General features: G+C 38.6%; 3 protein-coding genes across 3 annotated transcripts; 1 reads left to right on the top strand and 2 right to left on the bottom strand.

Moving 5' to 3' along the window:
- The first annotated feature begins 204 nt into the window (after positions 1-204).
- Positions 205-3,364, top strand: LOC140761977 (protein SLOW GREEN 1, chloroplastic). Its single transcript, XM_073099551.1, has 2 exons — positions 205-1,413; positions 3,347-3,364. Exon 1 carries the CDS (start codon positions 350-352, stop codon positions 1,358-1,360), a length of 1,011 nt encoding a protein of 336 aa, XP_072955652.1. The 5' UTR covers positions 205-349; the 3' UTR covers positions 1,361-1,413; positions 3,347-3,364.
- On the bottom strand, positions 1,942-3,537 carry LOC140761978 (uncharacterized). Its single transcript, XM_073099552.1, has 3 exons — positions 3,267-3,537; positions 2,969-3,108; positions 1,942-2,399 (listed from the first exon to the last, which is right to left on the bottom strand). Exons 1-3 carry the CDS (start codon positions 3,504-3,506, stop codon positions 2,114-2,116), a joined length of 666 nt encoding a protein of 221 aa, XP_072955653.1. The 5' UTR covers positions 3,507-3,537; the 3' UTR covers positions 1,942-2,113.
- Positions 3,519-15,193, bottom strand: LOC140762604 (uncharacterized; the record flags this gene model as incomplete). Its single annotated transcript, XM_073100477.1, has 12 exons — positions 14,938-15,193; positions 13,512-14,072; positions 12,188-13,348; positions 11,655-11,979; positions 11,156-11,411; positions 10,841-11,057; positions 9,739-10,085; positions 8,415-8,948; positions 6,970-8,176; positions 6,485-6,832; positions 6,151-6,388; positions 3,519-5,854 (listed from the first exon to the last, which is right to left on the bottom strand). Coding segments are annotated over exons 1-12 (7,650 nt in total), but the record flags the coding sequence as incomplete, so codon positions are not given.
- Between the last annotated feature and the right edge of the window lie 190 nt (positions 15,194-15,383).

The raw sequence follows: 15,383 nt of genomic DNA on the forward strand, positions 1-15,383 counted from the left end.
TGCTCTTTTTTGGGATCATACCCTTTGGACCTCAATCAATGCTCGGTGTTGGTAGGAGTTCTCCATCCACCAGCTCTATGTTTTGTTGGGAGATCAACGACCTACTGGCCAGTTGGAATTGTTCGGGATATAAGCAACTTTTTTCTAACCTCTCTCTCATGGTATCTTTTGGCACGAGGTTGACCAATGCATGAGAGTTGATACACTCAATTTCCCTCGTTATAAACGATGTCGAAGCTATGCTTTGAAATTCCGCAAAGATCCCTCATTTGCCCATTCTCATAACGCCTAGAATACTCCGCGCTCTCAACCCTAGAAGGCTACCTTCCCCTGAAGCCCTATCCTATCCATGGATTCCCTCACCGGAGCCGCTCCCGTCCTCACCGAGCGTCTCCTCCTCTCCCCCTTCCGTCCCGTAGTCAAACCCTCCGCTCCTCCTAAAACCCTTCGCTTGGCAGTTCCACTTCCTTCCAAACCACCGAGGGTTTCTGTTTCAACGATTAGGGCTTCCTCCACCTCCAACCAGTCGAACCCTTTTCTCCGCACCCTTCGATCCACCGCCTCGGGAGCCCTAATCCTCGCTGCCACCTCCGCCGCTGTGCTCTCCGGTAAGTTTTCCCCGCCACCGGCGAGGGCGGAACCCTCCGCTTCCTCGCAGGCGACGGAGGAAAGGCTCGATTCTTCCGACGAGGCCGAAATTAAGACGAACTCGGACGATTCTCCCCTCTCCCGTCTCCTCGACTCCAACCCCGAGAACACCGACGCCCTCCGGTCCCTCGTCTACGCGAAACTCGAGGCCGGGGACGATGCCGAGGCCCTCTCTCTCCTCCGCCGCCTCATCGACGCCCGGCCGCCGGAGACCGAGTGGAAGCTCCTCGCCGCTCGTCTCCTCAACGAAATGGGCGACGCCGCCGAGTCCAGGAGACTCTTCGAGGAAGTCCTGGCGGCCGATCCCTTATCTTTCGAGGTCCTCTTCGAGAACGCCGTCCTCATGGATCGGTGCGGCGAGGGCGCCGCCGCTCTGGAGCGGCTCGAGAGCGCGCTGGAGCTCGCGAGGGACGGGGGCAACGAGAAGGCGGCGCGAGACGTCCGCCTCATCATTGCTCAGATGCAATTCTTGCAGAAGAATGTGGAGGATGCGCTTACGAGCTACGAGGAGTTGGCCAAGGAAGATCCAAAGGACTACCGGCCTTACTTTTGCCAGGGAGTGATATATAGCTTGTTGGATCGGAACAAGGAGGCGAGGGAGAAGTTCTTGAAATACCACGAGTTGTCGCCTAAGAAGTTTGAGGTTGATGCTTACTTGCAGACGCCATTGTCGAGAATGAGGCTCTTCGGGACCGATGACTCCAAGGTTTGATCGAAGTTGGCGTCTTTCTTTCCAATTCAGGAACTGGAATAAAATGACATTAGGTAAGATTGCAAACTTGATGCCTCTGGTTTTAAAATTTTTGTAAGGAGAAAGCCCATAATTAGGGGGGGAATAATAGCATGTTGGAATGTTGTCTAACCTTTGTCCTGCATCTTGAGAAGGAGATATTTTACATGTTACGAACCACACACACACATTTAGTTCAAGATATTTGTTTGCAAGTGGAATCTGTTGGACTGGCTAAGGAAAAGCTCCGAAGTCCTAACCAGGTTTTGCTCGAATGTTTTATCCCTCAGTATATGAGATGGTTCTACTCTTGTTTTGAATTTAGACTTTTGACAAACTTACGACATGTTTGTTGTGATCTTTTTGGTCAACTGTTTGCAATTTTTAGAGTTCTAAGCCTTATATCGGTAATGCCGAGGTTGGAAGAAACCTCTCCTAACCACCATAAGCTTATTCCAGTACGCAACCGAGGCCTCGTGGGAAAAGTGAAAAATCCTGATCATAGCATTGCACATTAGAGTTGATTCAATCAGAATGGATGTAGTACTTTCGATCACAACTAGAGAACTTGCAACAGCTAATGCTAATGTCACCAATCTTGCTATTTGCAAAACATACAGGGGTGTGACATTCTAGTTAAACAACCATATCTCAGGGAGGAACTTAGAAGATCTTTACATACATACAGATAACGTCCGGCTCCGTTTTCATACGCACACTCACAAGAGTATGGCACTACTTTTTCTTGCCTTTGCCTTTGCCTTTGCGGTTGCTCTTTTTCCTCGATTTTTTGTTGCCCTTCTCCTTGTCAACCTTTGCCTCAGCTTCCTTGGCACTTTCAGACGGTGCATTTTCTGGAGTGTCAGGGCTCTCTTCATCACTTTCTGAAGCCTCTTCACCGATTTCTATGTTCTGTGAAGATGAGGAATGTTCTTTATTCCGTGGAGATGAATTCATGGCGAGCTGCAACCTTCGCCTCAAATCTTTCCACCTTAACTTTAGGTCCCCTGCAGCTCCTTGCCTGGTAGAAACATGTTGTTGCTATAGTTAGACTACAAAAAACTGTAGAAATCTTTTGAAGAAGATTCTGACACTTTTCTATTTGACCTTTTGGACATTTTGCTATGCATGGCTTACAATTTACATATGATGGTACAGGGCTATTTATGTCTGCCTCCTGGAAATTCTTCCTTTTGTTTTGTGTTAAATTGTATTGTCGTATTTTAATCAAACCTGAGATCTTGCACTTAAATTTCCACCGACCTGATATGCTCAAAATGTAATCGTGGATACAGTGATATAATATACTTAGGTGTCCACATCACATTGTTCCAACTCAATTTGATGCCCATATGCAAAGTATACGACACCCTCCAGGGTATCACAGTTGGGAATCTTAACCACGTAATAAAGATAGCAAATGCTTGCCAATTGAGTTCAAGAACCAAGACAATATATAAAAGATAGGAAAACAGACAAGGATATATATAAATAGACAACATAAAAATAAATATAAAAATTGATCAAGCTTATTTTCCATATTTGCTGCTGAGATGTTAAAAACAAATAACACTGTAATATTTAACATACCTTTGAGTGAGTAGTGTAAATTCATCACAGGCACTCCTCATTTCCTCAATTAAATGTGGGTCGAAGTCTTGTAGAACTTGGCCTTGCTTTAACTGCGATAGCGCAGTTTGAAGAAAATTGACAACTTGCTCTGCATCCCACTTGAAAACCAAAAGGCTAAATAAATTAGATAGCAAATTCATTTAAGGCTAATTGTCTGCGAATAAAAAAAGCTAACATATGAAAAAAATAAATAAAAAAGATCTAATAAATTCCTGATGCAGCAGGTGAATATCTCATATGGTGCTTTATTATTTACCTCATCATGGGTAAGAAATGCTTCAAGCTCCGACGAGTCCTTGTAGTTTTCATGATCTTTATGTTTACCTCTATTTCCAGTCTCCAGTTCCTGAATTTTCTTCACTGGACTACTAGTTGCAACTATTTCAGAATTCGTCGCCTCAACTTCAGTACTAGGAGAAGGGTTTAAGCTCCGTTCCGGTGGTTTTTGCGAAGACCATTGGCCCTGAACATTTCCTGGATTCTTGGGAACTAGCATCGCAATAATTTTGTCTCTATTCCTTATCTCATCACAGGTAGTGATGATAGCATTTGCCACTACTGGACAAGTTCCTGTGGAAGTAATCACCACTAGAGGGTTTCCAACTCTTTTCAGTGCGTCAGCAAATACTTCTGAGAAGTGAGGTCTATTATTTCCACTGGAAAGCATAGATTGATGGATCTTCTGAGAGAATTGTGGAGGTAAATCATGAAGTATTTCACGGTAAATGAGAAGGCTTTTAACTGCAGAAGTATCCAATCCAGTGTTCAGATATGTCAGATAGAGTATGGTGACTAGTTTCAGTACCAATTGCGGATAATAAGCTGTCGGCATTGAGGAATTCTTTATCCACCGGCGGAGCTCAAATTTGTTAGATAGAAGCCTCTTAACAATCACAACTATGAATTCCAGCGATCTCTGGACAGGAATATCTAATGGTGTATCACGGATTGCTACCAAACAGCCATCCAAATAGCCTTTACAACCATGGCACCTAAGCATTTCGACCAGTAAGGATTTTGTGCAATATAAATATCCTCCAGATCCTTGGCACGATGAGGCAAAAAATAGAAGGCACTCAACAAGATATATGAAGCAACCTGGAGATATGTAATCAAACTCATGTCTCCAATCTGTGGTGAATGTTACTTCTAATGCTTCATGAAAGTTTGAGATTAAGGAAATTCTTGCAAAGCCGTAGCCTAGAAAAGTCTTAAAATGATCCAGAAACTCTCTCCATTGTGGCATTTTGTTCAAGCACACCTTGATTCTATCAAATAACTCATCAGTTAACCCTCCAGTAAGGAGCAGCAGCATGACCACTCTACCTATCTGCCCATGGCTCAAGTTATCATTTCTTGGTTTGAGGTTTCTATCAAGGAGATCTTTAAGCAACTGCTTAGCAACCCCATAGTCATGCATAAATAATGTACTCTGTGATGTTCCATCTCTACAGTTTTCTGTGAATATTATGTCTGAGAAACTATCTTGGCACCAGATAAAGAGCTTGTCTATCCTTCCACTATATTTTGATGGAGATCCTAAATCTCTGATAAACTTTGCAATTTCATATATATAAAGGACGACTCTCCCTCTTGAGTATGGAGATATTACCTGTTTTGTGGAAGATCTAGCTAGCAACTCCAATCTCTCCAGTACCATGAAACCAACAGAAGATAGTTCTTCAATCCAATAAATTTTAGCGTGTGAAGTATATTGATGAACATTCATTGAAACTTGTTTTGCATCACTCTGCGAAGCAACTTTGCCAATATGTCCAGTCCAACTTGCTTCCTTCTTTAGTACAGTATAGAAGTAGTTATCCTCTTTTCTGACTCCCAAGAATTCAAGACAGAACTCCTTGAATTTTCTAAAGTCATCTCCCTCGGTTGATTCAGCTTGATCAAGAGATGATAGAATTTCTACCACAACAGCTCTCCACAAGTTCCAGCTATACACCAATGTTTCAATAGAAACATGGTTTTCATACATCATCTTATTTACATGTGCCTCCACATCAATGATTGCTTCTGATTCAAGGAAATATTTAGAGGGTTCTGACTGAAGATGGACATCTAGTATAGTACGGGAAGCGAAAAATTCCACCCGAATATCGCAACATTTGCGTGCTTTGATCAAGTGGCTCGACATGCTCGCGAGAGTTTTAGGCATGTCTCCTAATATTTCTGCAACTGAACACATAGAATTATAGAAATCAATTGATACCTCCTTAGCTAGCAGTTTTGCTTTGGCCAGGAGGTCCTCCTTTTCCATGAATTTTTTGAGGGGCCACCCTTTACTTCCGGCATCCCACAGTGAGTTCATAACCACATGAAATATGATCAACTGCACAGCCTTCTCCACAAAACCACCCTTCTCAAGCATCTCTGCCTCTAATAGAGTATTTCCTTCACTTCTTGAAATGCTGGCAGCTTCTAAAAAGTTACCCATTTCAGCCTCCACTGTCAGCAGTTCGTTTAGAAGTTTCCTGGGCTTCAAGAAAGACCGAATCAGATCCATAGATCCGAAGGCCCTAACGAATGGCATCATACATTTAATGTCTCCAAGTTCATAGTAGTGGAGGGCACAATTCTCCAAATATGAAGATCTAACTTTGTCCAGATCTCCCTCATTCTGCTCATTGAAATGTACTTCTTCCTTCCATTGTTCTAAATATTTCAAACCAATGTCAAAAAGTTCTCCCTTAGTGCAAACGTCTATACACTTCAAGAAACACTTTGCTTTAAAATATACATCAGCAGCAAGTGACCAGCATTTCGCCAAAGCAAAGCAGTCTCCAGAATCTTCAAGCTTTGATGTGCCACATTTCTCCAAATAAATGGTGCCTGATATGATACCAAAAAAAGAAGCTAACGTTTATGTACCATTCCAACAATTCACTCAAAGTAATGAAACTAGTTCTTATGGAAGGACGTGCTTAATTATAGTATTACCCTTGTAGGTGGACAGAACTCCAAAAAAAATTTAACCTAGAACTGGTCTCCTAGTCAGCTTAAACAATAAACAATCCAAACAAATCTTTCATACTTCACCAAGCATTGCGTATAGGAGAAGATGCATAATAAATCATGCCAGAAGCTTCACAGGTTTACAGAATTAGATTAAAAGAAACATGAGTTACCTGCTTTCCTGAAGTCCTTCAATTTAAAATAACAAGTAGCAGTTTTCTCAGGCTTGCCAATTGCCTCGTAGATTTCAGCAGCGTTAACAAGTAGAGTCTCACCCATATTTGAGTTTGTAGAAATCACACGGTCAGCAGTCGCGACAAGGCCAGCTGCTCTAGCCCACTTCTCTCTATACTCATCTCCAGCCTTTCCAAAGCACATAGTGGCCATCTCATAATGCTTTTCATTAAACAACTGAAGAAACAAAGCCAAAACCATAGTCCTCAAGAAATTAGGATTAGAATACGACTGGACTGATACTAATAAAACAGAAATGAATATGCGACAAACCTTTATACCGCGTGACCTCCAATCCTCTGGACTGCTTGCTGCCCGCATGCCCTGCACAACAGATGAATCCAAGTGTCTTGCTTCAACAAGACATAACTTCTTCCAATAATCAAACATGGGTTTACAATATTCATCACTATTCTCACAGATCCACAGCCTTTGTCTCGCACGAGTAATAGCAACATACAATTGCTTCAATTCTGAACAAAGAAGATAGTGCTTGGCGTCATCGAAATGGGGAAAGGCCATACAGGGCTCAAGAATATCATGATTTTTCATATGCTCGTATACAACTCTCCATTTATTTTTCAGAGGGGATGCCCCAAAGAAATTATATAACAGAACATCCTGCATATACAACGATCATGTAAGGCATGTGATAAAGTTACCAAGACATATCTTAAGTGATTTTCTCTTCTGACTAATTAGGGAATTAGACAGTTGAGATGGTACGGGAAATATAGTTATATGTATTGGAAAATCACCTGGAATTCGAGGCCCTTGCATTCAACTATTGTAAGAACAAGAGCTTGCTTTCCGATAAGTTCCAGAATTTGCCTTTTTGCACAATCATCACGTACCAGTATGACTTGTTCAGCTCCAAATCCATTCAGATTACCATGTTCAGCTTTGCTTTCTCCAAAAATAGTTATGATAGCATTCTCATCACTACTGGATTCAAGCAATATAGGAGCTTCTCCATATATTGAGCTGGTTTCTGGAGACATTTTGTCAACATATAAGGGGAAAAAATTGTATAGAAGGTCCATTATACTCTGTGCCAAATTCAGAATACCACAATGTGTTCGGAAGTTCTGAGTTAATTGGAAAATATCAGTGATGCGGAATTTCTTTTCCTGCTTGTCCTCTTGATCATGACCTGTAATTTGTGAAAGGAACTCTATATGAAAAAGAGAACGGATATCTTCAAACCTGAAATCAATTCCCCTAGCAATAGTCTGGGCTGTGTCCCCAGCAAAAGTGAAACCTTCTGTAAAGTTCTCACAAACATATTTTAGAAGTGATATCTGTCTCATGGTAAGGTCCTGAACCTCGTCAATATAAACAAAATCCAACTTATTACCCAGAAAACCATCACAACTAAGTTGTTTGTGAAGGTTATTGACAAAATCTGACATATCAAATTCTCCATTCATTCGTTTTTCATTCTCATAATCCATGAAAATATCATATATTCTCTCTCTAATTTCACTGTTCAATGATGAAAATCTTTTATCAGATAGCATGATATACTCCTCCCTTCCAAGTTTACCTTCATGACACTTGCCTGCTTGGATTCCACCCTTTATGTGAGAAATTATCTGGGTAAAAACAGTTGATGGATCAAGTTTTTTTGTGAGTTGTGCATCAAAATGAGGCCAATAGGACTGAACAAACTTTTCAAAATCAACTTCCTTACTTCTGATAAAAGCTTTCAGTGCGAGAGACTTTGAGACTCCAGTTCCAGATGAAGGAACTCCCCATACACCATAAAATTTATCAAAAAATGAAAACCTTGTGGTTCCATCAAGCATCATCAAGAATTTTCGGAACGTAATAACCAAGGGATAGTGTTTCTTTGATAAGCTGTGAAAACTATCAGGAATATCAGAAAACTCTTCCAGATTATCACTGATATCATGCATATCAACAGAATTCACAGTTCCAGAAAAGTCATCACCAGTAACAAAGCTGAGGATGGAAAACAAAAAAAGTGAAAACAATTATAGATGGAAAAAGATAGATAAATAAATAATTTGTACTGGACAGTCAGAAATCCTATCACTAGAAAGGCTATTTCCATGCTCCACACAAGTCACCAGGTCTCATGGAATTTACAAGATTTGGCATCACATGTAAGCCATATAACAAAGTTTATTATATCATAAATTCAAGGCCTCAATAAGTAACTTAAATGGAATCAACAGACCTTCTAAGACGGCATATGTGGCTCCTTATGGCTGAACAGAGTTTTGAACTAACAGTAACAAAAATCTGCTTCAGGAATTTTCCTTCCGTCATGTCCATATCCTTCCTTTGTACATCGTCTACGAATGCAGCCTTAGAAAGGCCAAGATTCCCAAAATCAAGTCCTTCTGATCCTACAAAATACTGTTGTTCCTTCTGTATCAGTTTCATTGTCAAAATAGTAGTTTTCCCAGTCCCAGACCTACCCAGTATAAATGTACTAAACGGAAACCGAATTACGTCCTCTTCCTGATCAGTCAACTCAAAGGGGACGTCCAACTCTGATCCATCAGAAGATGTCAGCAAGTGTTTCACTATGCCTGACGATAAAGAATAGAATTTCATCAACAGCAGACTATCACTGACTTTCGAATTTTCCATTACATTCAGGGTTTCCAAGTTGCTATCATCTGCCACATTTGATCCAAGTTTGGGAAGTCGTTTATACTGCAAGACATCATGTCCAGCTTTCCAACTTGCAGGTACCTCAATGTTCCTGTCATACATTATAACACAATTATGCCAGTTGTCAGAGTTGCAGAATCTTAGACTTCTCATATCACCATCAATTAATCTCATCTGTGGCCAAAGAAATTCATTATTTAAAATCTGGTACCAGCTAAGAACCAAAAAAAATACAACTTAAAGTAGGGTTCTAAAATCATAATTCTCAGAAATATTAAGATTAAGCAACAGAAAAGGAGAGGTAAAATCAGACCCAGTGGTGAGGTTCAACCTTTCCTACTTGCTAAATATAAAATAAAAAAAACTACAATTTCTTAACTGCTTAAGATTTTCGAATAGTTGGTAAGTTAACATGGTACTAGAACAGAGGTCTTGAATTTAAATCCTATCAAACCCATTTGTTATTCAAAATATAAAAATCTCCACTAATTCAAATTAAGTCTTCTTAAGTTTATGATAATGTCTCAACTCGAAAGTGGGGAGTATTAAATATAAAATAAAAAAGCTATCGTTCTTTAACAGTAAAGTTTTTAAAGTAGCTAGCAAGTAAACATTTAAAGCTAAGAAATTGAGATGCTCCTTGGATATACTTTACCTACACGACCACATCCATAGCAGGATTAGTACTTGCCTATAATATTTTTGAGACCATCAATAACTCATTAATTGAAGCAAATAACAGTACCACCTTGCATAGAGCAGCTTGTACAAAAGATGATGCCAAATAGGTATAACTTGTTCAAGGGTAAAACGATTGACCGAATAAAGCAAAAGTTAGAGAGGTAAATTAATTCATACAAAAAACCCAACTTACAACTTACCCCTCAATGCATACTGTTCTGCAGTGACCCACATAGTCATCGGTGTACATTGAAAATACATGATCAAGACGTTTAACAAGTTTTTCAATCTGTGCTAGTGGTAGAATGTCCCAAACCCTTATAACCTGCATATAATTTTCATGTTTCACTATGTCAATACTCCATATAAGATGAAGCGCTCCGACCTTGTATATTCTTGCAAGCTGAAAAGAATCTGCGAAATTACGATTATATCTTCTCAACCGGCAGCCGCTTGCAAGTCTACAAAGCATTTGAATGACTTCTCTTCTGAGTTGTATTGATTTCAGTATAGTAAAGGACTTTCTAAACTCATTACTGAAAAGTACCTGCTCATTCCATTACAATATTGGTCACAAACATTAACTGGAAAATAATGTACACAAAGGAAATGAAAGGAAAGAAAAAATGATCTAGTGATGGGAACTTTCTTGGTAATGTAGTGCATAATAAAACAGTTAGGATAGATTTATTGTGCTATAGTGCAATTCACACAAAGTGATACAGTCAATTATTATGGTGAGATTCTGCTTAGTTTGACACTTTTATATGCACCCTAATATAAAGAGTTGAACATTTACAGGTAGAGGAGTTCTTTGTAATTGTTCTGTTTCCATTTACTACACAATATGGACTAGACAATTTGGTGAGAGATGATTTTGATTCTAATTTGTCAAAGATATGTTCATTTCTGTACACGTGCATAACTATGGCAAGACTCTATTTAGAATGATATCTAAAACTGTATTCCAGAATATTAGCTGTTCGAAATGTACCTCACTAAATTTAAATAAAATATTTCACAAATGATAATTTCCTAAACGCTAACATTCACAATTTCACACAAAATATAAAATTTCCAAGTTTTCCAAGCACTTCAAAATCCATTGTCTATCTTTATGATATCTCATCAAATTCAAGGACCGATGCCTTTTACACCTATTATTTTACTCTCTCTGCATCAGTCTCTATGCTGAGAGCGGTAAGGTCTTAAACTAACAGCGGGTCTGAAAAGCATTACTCAAATTTATCAACTGCTTGAATCACTCAATATTAAATACTACAATGCCCTTTCATTGCATACCTTCCATCTAGCATTGCTTAGAAGCATGGAATCTGAATTGAGCAAATCATCAAGCTGATCAAGTTCATGCTTTACATGTAGTATTGTTTTCGCCAAGCCTGTGTCATCACCGGCATTGAATAAACACTTACGGTTTTGTGCGTCAAGAATGAGGTCTTCCCATATTGTTCCACTTCTGGACAATGTACTAGCATTTCCCAAAATCCAGAGACAGTGTCTACAGGAAACAAAATTATTTGACACAGAAATTTTGAAGAAGATGATCAATCATAATAAAGTGACATTTATATACTACAATCATGAATAGGAGCATACTTAGCCCTTGTCAAAGCAACATTTGTTCTTTGGTTGTCAGCAAGAAACCCAATATTTCCTTTTCTGTTGGACCTGACGGTTGAAAGTATAATCACATCGTCCTCCTCACCTTGGAATCCATCAACAGACTTAACCCGTACAACAAAACCATCATAGGAGTCGTACTTGCCTCCCAGTTTTTCCTTAATTTCATTAACTTGGGAAGCATATGGAGATACCACACCGATACTAAGCTTATGACGTATATTATCCCAAGCTGTAAAGAGTCAATAAAAGTAAAACACTAATGAGAGTATACATTGATGTATAAGCTGTTTGAATTGCAACTAACTAAATATGCATACATCATATTAAACTATGTGGGTTTGCAAATGGTGATCAACTATAAATAAGTAGTATGCAAATCCTTTGCCAGCATCATGATATTTTGAATAAGAAACACAAGGGCAAGAAGAACACAAGTGAGAACATAAGGTATTAACTTAAAGGACAGCCATACATTTGAAGAGGATTCTGACTAAATTCAATACGATAGCAACTTCAACCATGTTTTTCCGGCTATGTCCAATATCATCTGATTCTTCTCTTCCATCAGTGATGTTTATGAAAGAATAAGGACCAAATATGAAGTCCAGAAAATGCTTATTGTAACAAGAATCTTTGACATTTGGGCCGTCTAAAATTTTCTTCTCATAAATCATGGTATTTGGAAATAAGCTGATATCAGGGTGCATGCGGTATTGCATATCAAGAAGATGCTTAACAAAACCAAGTGAGACCAATCTTTCAAACAGACTGATTCCGAAACCAGCTTCTTTACAGACCTAGAAAAAGAAGCATACAAAAGAGAGTTAAGGACACCAACATAAACGATGAGGAACTAGCCTTTGTTACAATTATTAAATTATATAAGAAATTATGTGTAGATAAATGTTTCAAATAACAACCGTCGGTTTAAGTGGGATATCGGAAATGAGAAATATCCAATATGCCGTAGCTGTATGCATGTCAACAAGTTAAAAATAAACTAACCTGACTTTTTACCATGGAGCGCAATTGACGTTCATCCCCCACTAGAACAGCATGCTTTAACAGATTAAGACGTAGTGGAATTAACAGCTCACACTCCTTAAGTTGGGCAGCTTCATCAAGAACTAAAACATCCAGAGGATCCATCTCCACATGATGCAACAGAGAAGAACTCGACACAGTACAGAAAATAATAGATGCACGTTGAATGCAATAATTACGGATCGAACTTTTCTCAGTAGCATGGGTAATCAAAAGGGTGCTTTGAAGAACTTTTAATAATTGAAGGCATTTAACTCTTGCTTCATCCAATGCCTTCCCTACAGAAGATATAATCTTAGTAGAGCTAGATCCACTCTCAGGTTGTAAATGCTTGGATTCTGAGGTCCCCTCTGAAAAGATTATTTCCACTTCTTCATTAGTCAGATCTGTATTAGATAGCAGACCACTGAATGTTTCAAGCAAATCAATAAGGGAAAGCATGTTACTAGCATTCTGATGAGAGAAATAGCTTCTAGGAAGATGAATCATCAAGTTCCTTAAGCAATTTTGAAGACATGGAGCAATTGCATTGAATTGTTTTCTCCAAAAATCTAAAAAACTCATATTGTCTTCCATGGTACTTCCATCAAGAAGCACATCATACCGAGTTCTGCAATCCTCAAGTATACCAATCATTGAAGCTATCCTATTTCTCCATCCAGTTGATGGAGCAAAGCACTCAACAAGCTGATCAACACGATTATCCAAGAAGACATCATGAAGTTCATCATCAATTTCCATGCGATCCCTGTTTCCAAATAGCACAACATCTGCCAACGAATGATAACCATTTGAACTACTATGTTCGTGAAAATGTTTCAGCAATTGAAGCAGCCGACGGCAAACTCCAACTACAGCAATATTTGTTGGAGCACATGAAAGAGCTCTGCATTTCATATGCATAAAAGCCCATAGTATAGCACTTATAGTCTTTGTCTTCCCTGTCCCAGGTGGACCCCATATAAGCTTCACTTCATTTGAATGCTGGCATCCAATAGTTGAAATCACATCTTGCAAAGCATCTGTTTGCGACTTGTTAAGATTCATCATCTGTAACTTCTCTGAAGAAATAATAAACTCATAACCACTTTTCTGAATGCAGATATTACATTTATGATCAACCTGCCATGAAATGTGAAACAAGTGCTTTACTCAGCTAAATAGAAATATCAACTCATTAACATAGCAAAGAAGCCATATCATATAAATCTACTGATGGAACAAAAAGATACAATAGTTTATCAGTGAATAGACAACATTTGGTCATCAAAACAATATTCAATACCTTGTTTGGCGAGTTCAAAACCGCTTTGACTATACCAAAATTGCTATTCATGCCTGTATTAAAATGAAGTGCTCTCCATATCCTTATATTTGTCATAATATTAGTAAGAAAAATTGCAAATGTATACTTATTAACATCATTTTCCACATCAATAAATTTTGAAACTTTCACTTTGTACCCTTTCAGAAAACTGTCGTCCATAGAAACCTCAGTGACCATTGCCATACAATACGTAACACCATATCTGTCAAACTCTTCAGGAGATTCAGGTTTGATAGATGACAGTATGAAAATGTCTCCATTCCTTGCCTTGTATGTTTCACAACCAGACGCAGATTCATTATCCCAAAAGTCAACATCAACGAAATAAAACAATTTTGGCAGCGATTTTGCTATCGATAATGGCTTTGCCTCCTCTATACACTGTATCTTCGAATAAGGGGCTTCAGAGATGGACTCCAAGCAAGAGCACAACTCTGAGCGTGTTTCTTCTATTAGAGGAGCTACATATGATGCTAAGTAGCTCTCGATAGATGGAAACGTCTTAGGTATCTTTTCCACCTGCAATGTAACAAAGAAGAACCACAACTTATTAGATCAGGCGATAACAGATGATACAAAGTCTATTAAGACAAAATAAATAGCGTATAGATACTAACTACAATAAATAGATTGGCTAAAAGCATCATGATAAAATCGACAGACAAGAAATTTTAACAGAATGTGCACTCATTATAATCAACATAACAAAAATAGTAAAATAGAGTCCAACATGGAATTTGGCAGTCAATAAGTAGATCAGAATACAATAATGCAATGTTTTTTTTTCCTTTTTAAAGGAAAAAAGGAAATAGCAAATTGACATTAAATGCCGATGTTAATGATGCCTGCCTGCCGCCATTTAAAAAAAAAAAAAAAAAAAAAAAAAAAAAACTCATATCTAACTCCATATCTCTTTTTCTTTAATATCAATTACTGTGAATCTTTTGGCAACCCTAGCAACATCAAACTTATAGGCAGAGTAAGAACGCAAGGAGACGAATGATTATGAAGAAGTCAATAAGAAAGAGTCATGCACCATTAGATAATTTGAATTGGTTAGGTACTTGATTCAGCCAAATATAACGTATGATATTAAGCAACCGTGATGAAGCTTGTTCATTTCTCAAGCAAAACTTGCAGAATTATCACTAAGTCTTAACCCAAGAACAAATAAAATAAAATTAATAATAATAATAACAATAATAATGAATGGTGAATAATGCAGCACGGCAAGATGACTGGCGGGTGATTGGAAAAAAGAAAGGAAACCGCGTTCCAACTTGGGTTTGGAAGGCTCTTGAGGTTCTTCGTAAATACTTGGAAGTACTTCTTGTTGCTTTCTTTACGCTTATAGTAAATAGTAGAAGCTTTATATTACTGTAACCTTGTGCTTGTAGAGGCCATCGTCAAGAATGGATTCAGTCGACCATGAAAGCACCACATCCCCCAAATCCCACCCTGAGATTCTATCATCTTCGTCAACTCCTCTCCCTCTCATCTCCATCGCTCTCTTCTTTCACTTCTCATCAGACTGTTACTCCAACTGGTATTTCTTGTCTCTTGTCTCTTGTCTCCGCTGCGCGCTTTAATAGAATTTGCGGTTGACCACTTCGGAGTGTGTAATAGGAAAAGGTATTAAAGAGGATTTACTTGCCCTGGAAGCAACTAATAAAAACAAGGTTGCCCTTAGCTTTTCCACGATGGGAGGTGAGATGATGCATCTTTGGGAAAGAAAATGCAATGCACTCGATGGTTAGATTTTGGCGTCCTTTTAGGCTCTTTTTTTCTTCTTTTTTTTAACCTGGGTATTGGGAAAAAAAATCTAACTCG

Source organism: Typha angustifolia, chromosome 7 (genome assembly GCF_048772165.1).
Source record: "Typha angustifolia cultivar Huaian chromosome 7, ASM4877216v1, whole genome shotgun sequence".
In the NCBI taxonomy this organism is placed as follows: Eukaryota; Viridiplantae; Streptophyta; class Magnoliopsida; order Poales; family Typhaceae; genus Typha; species Typha angustifolia.

Excerpts from the sequence above, each read along its gene's own strand:
- LOC140761978 (XM_073099552.1), bottom strand. The coding sequence starts at position 3,506 with ATGCTAGTTCCCAAGAATCCAGGAAATGTTCAGGGCCAATGGTCTTCG. Across the intron at positions 3,109-3,266 it reads CATTTCTTACCCATGATGAG|TGGGATGCAGAGCAAGTTGT; the intron begins GTAAATAATAAA and ends TTGGTTTTCAAG. Across the intron at positions 2,400-2,968 it reads TTTACACTACTCACTCAAAG|GCAAGGAGCTGCAGGGGACC; the intron begins GTATGTTAAATA and ends TGTTTCTACCAG.
- LOC140761977 (XM_073099551.1), top strand. The coding sequence starts at position 350 with ATGGATTCCCTCACCGGAGCCGCTCCCGTCCTCACCGAGCGTCTCCTC.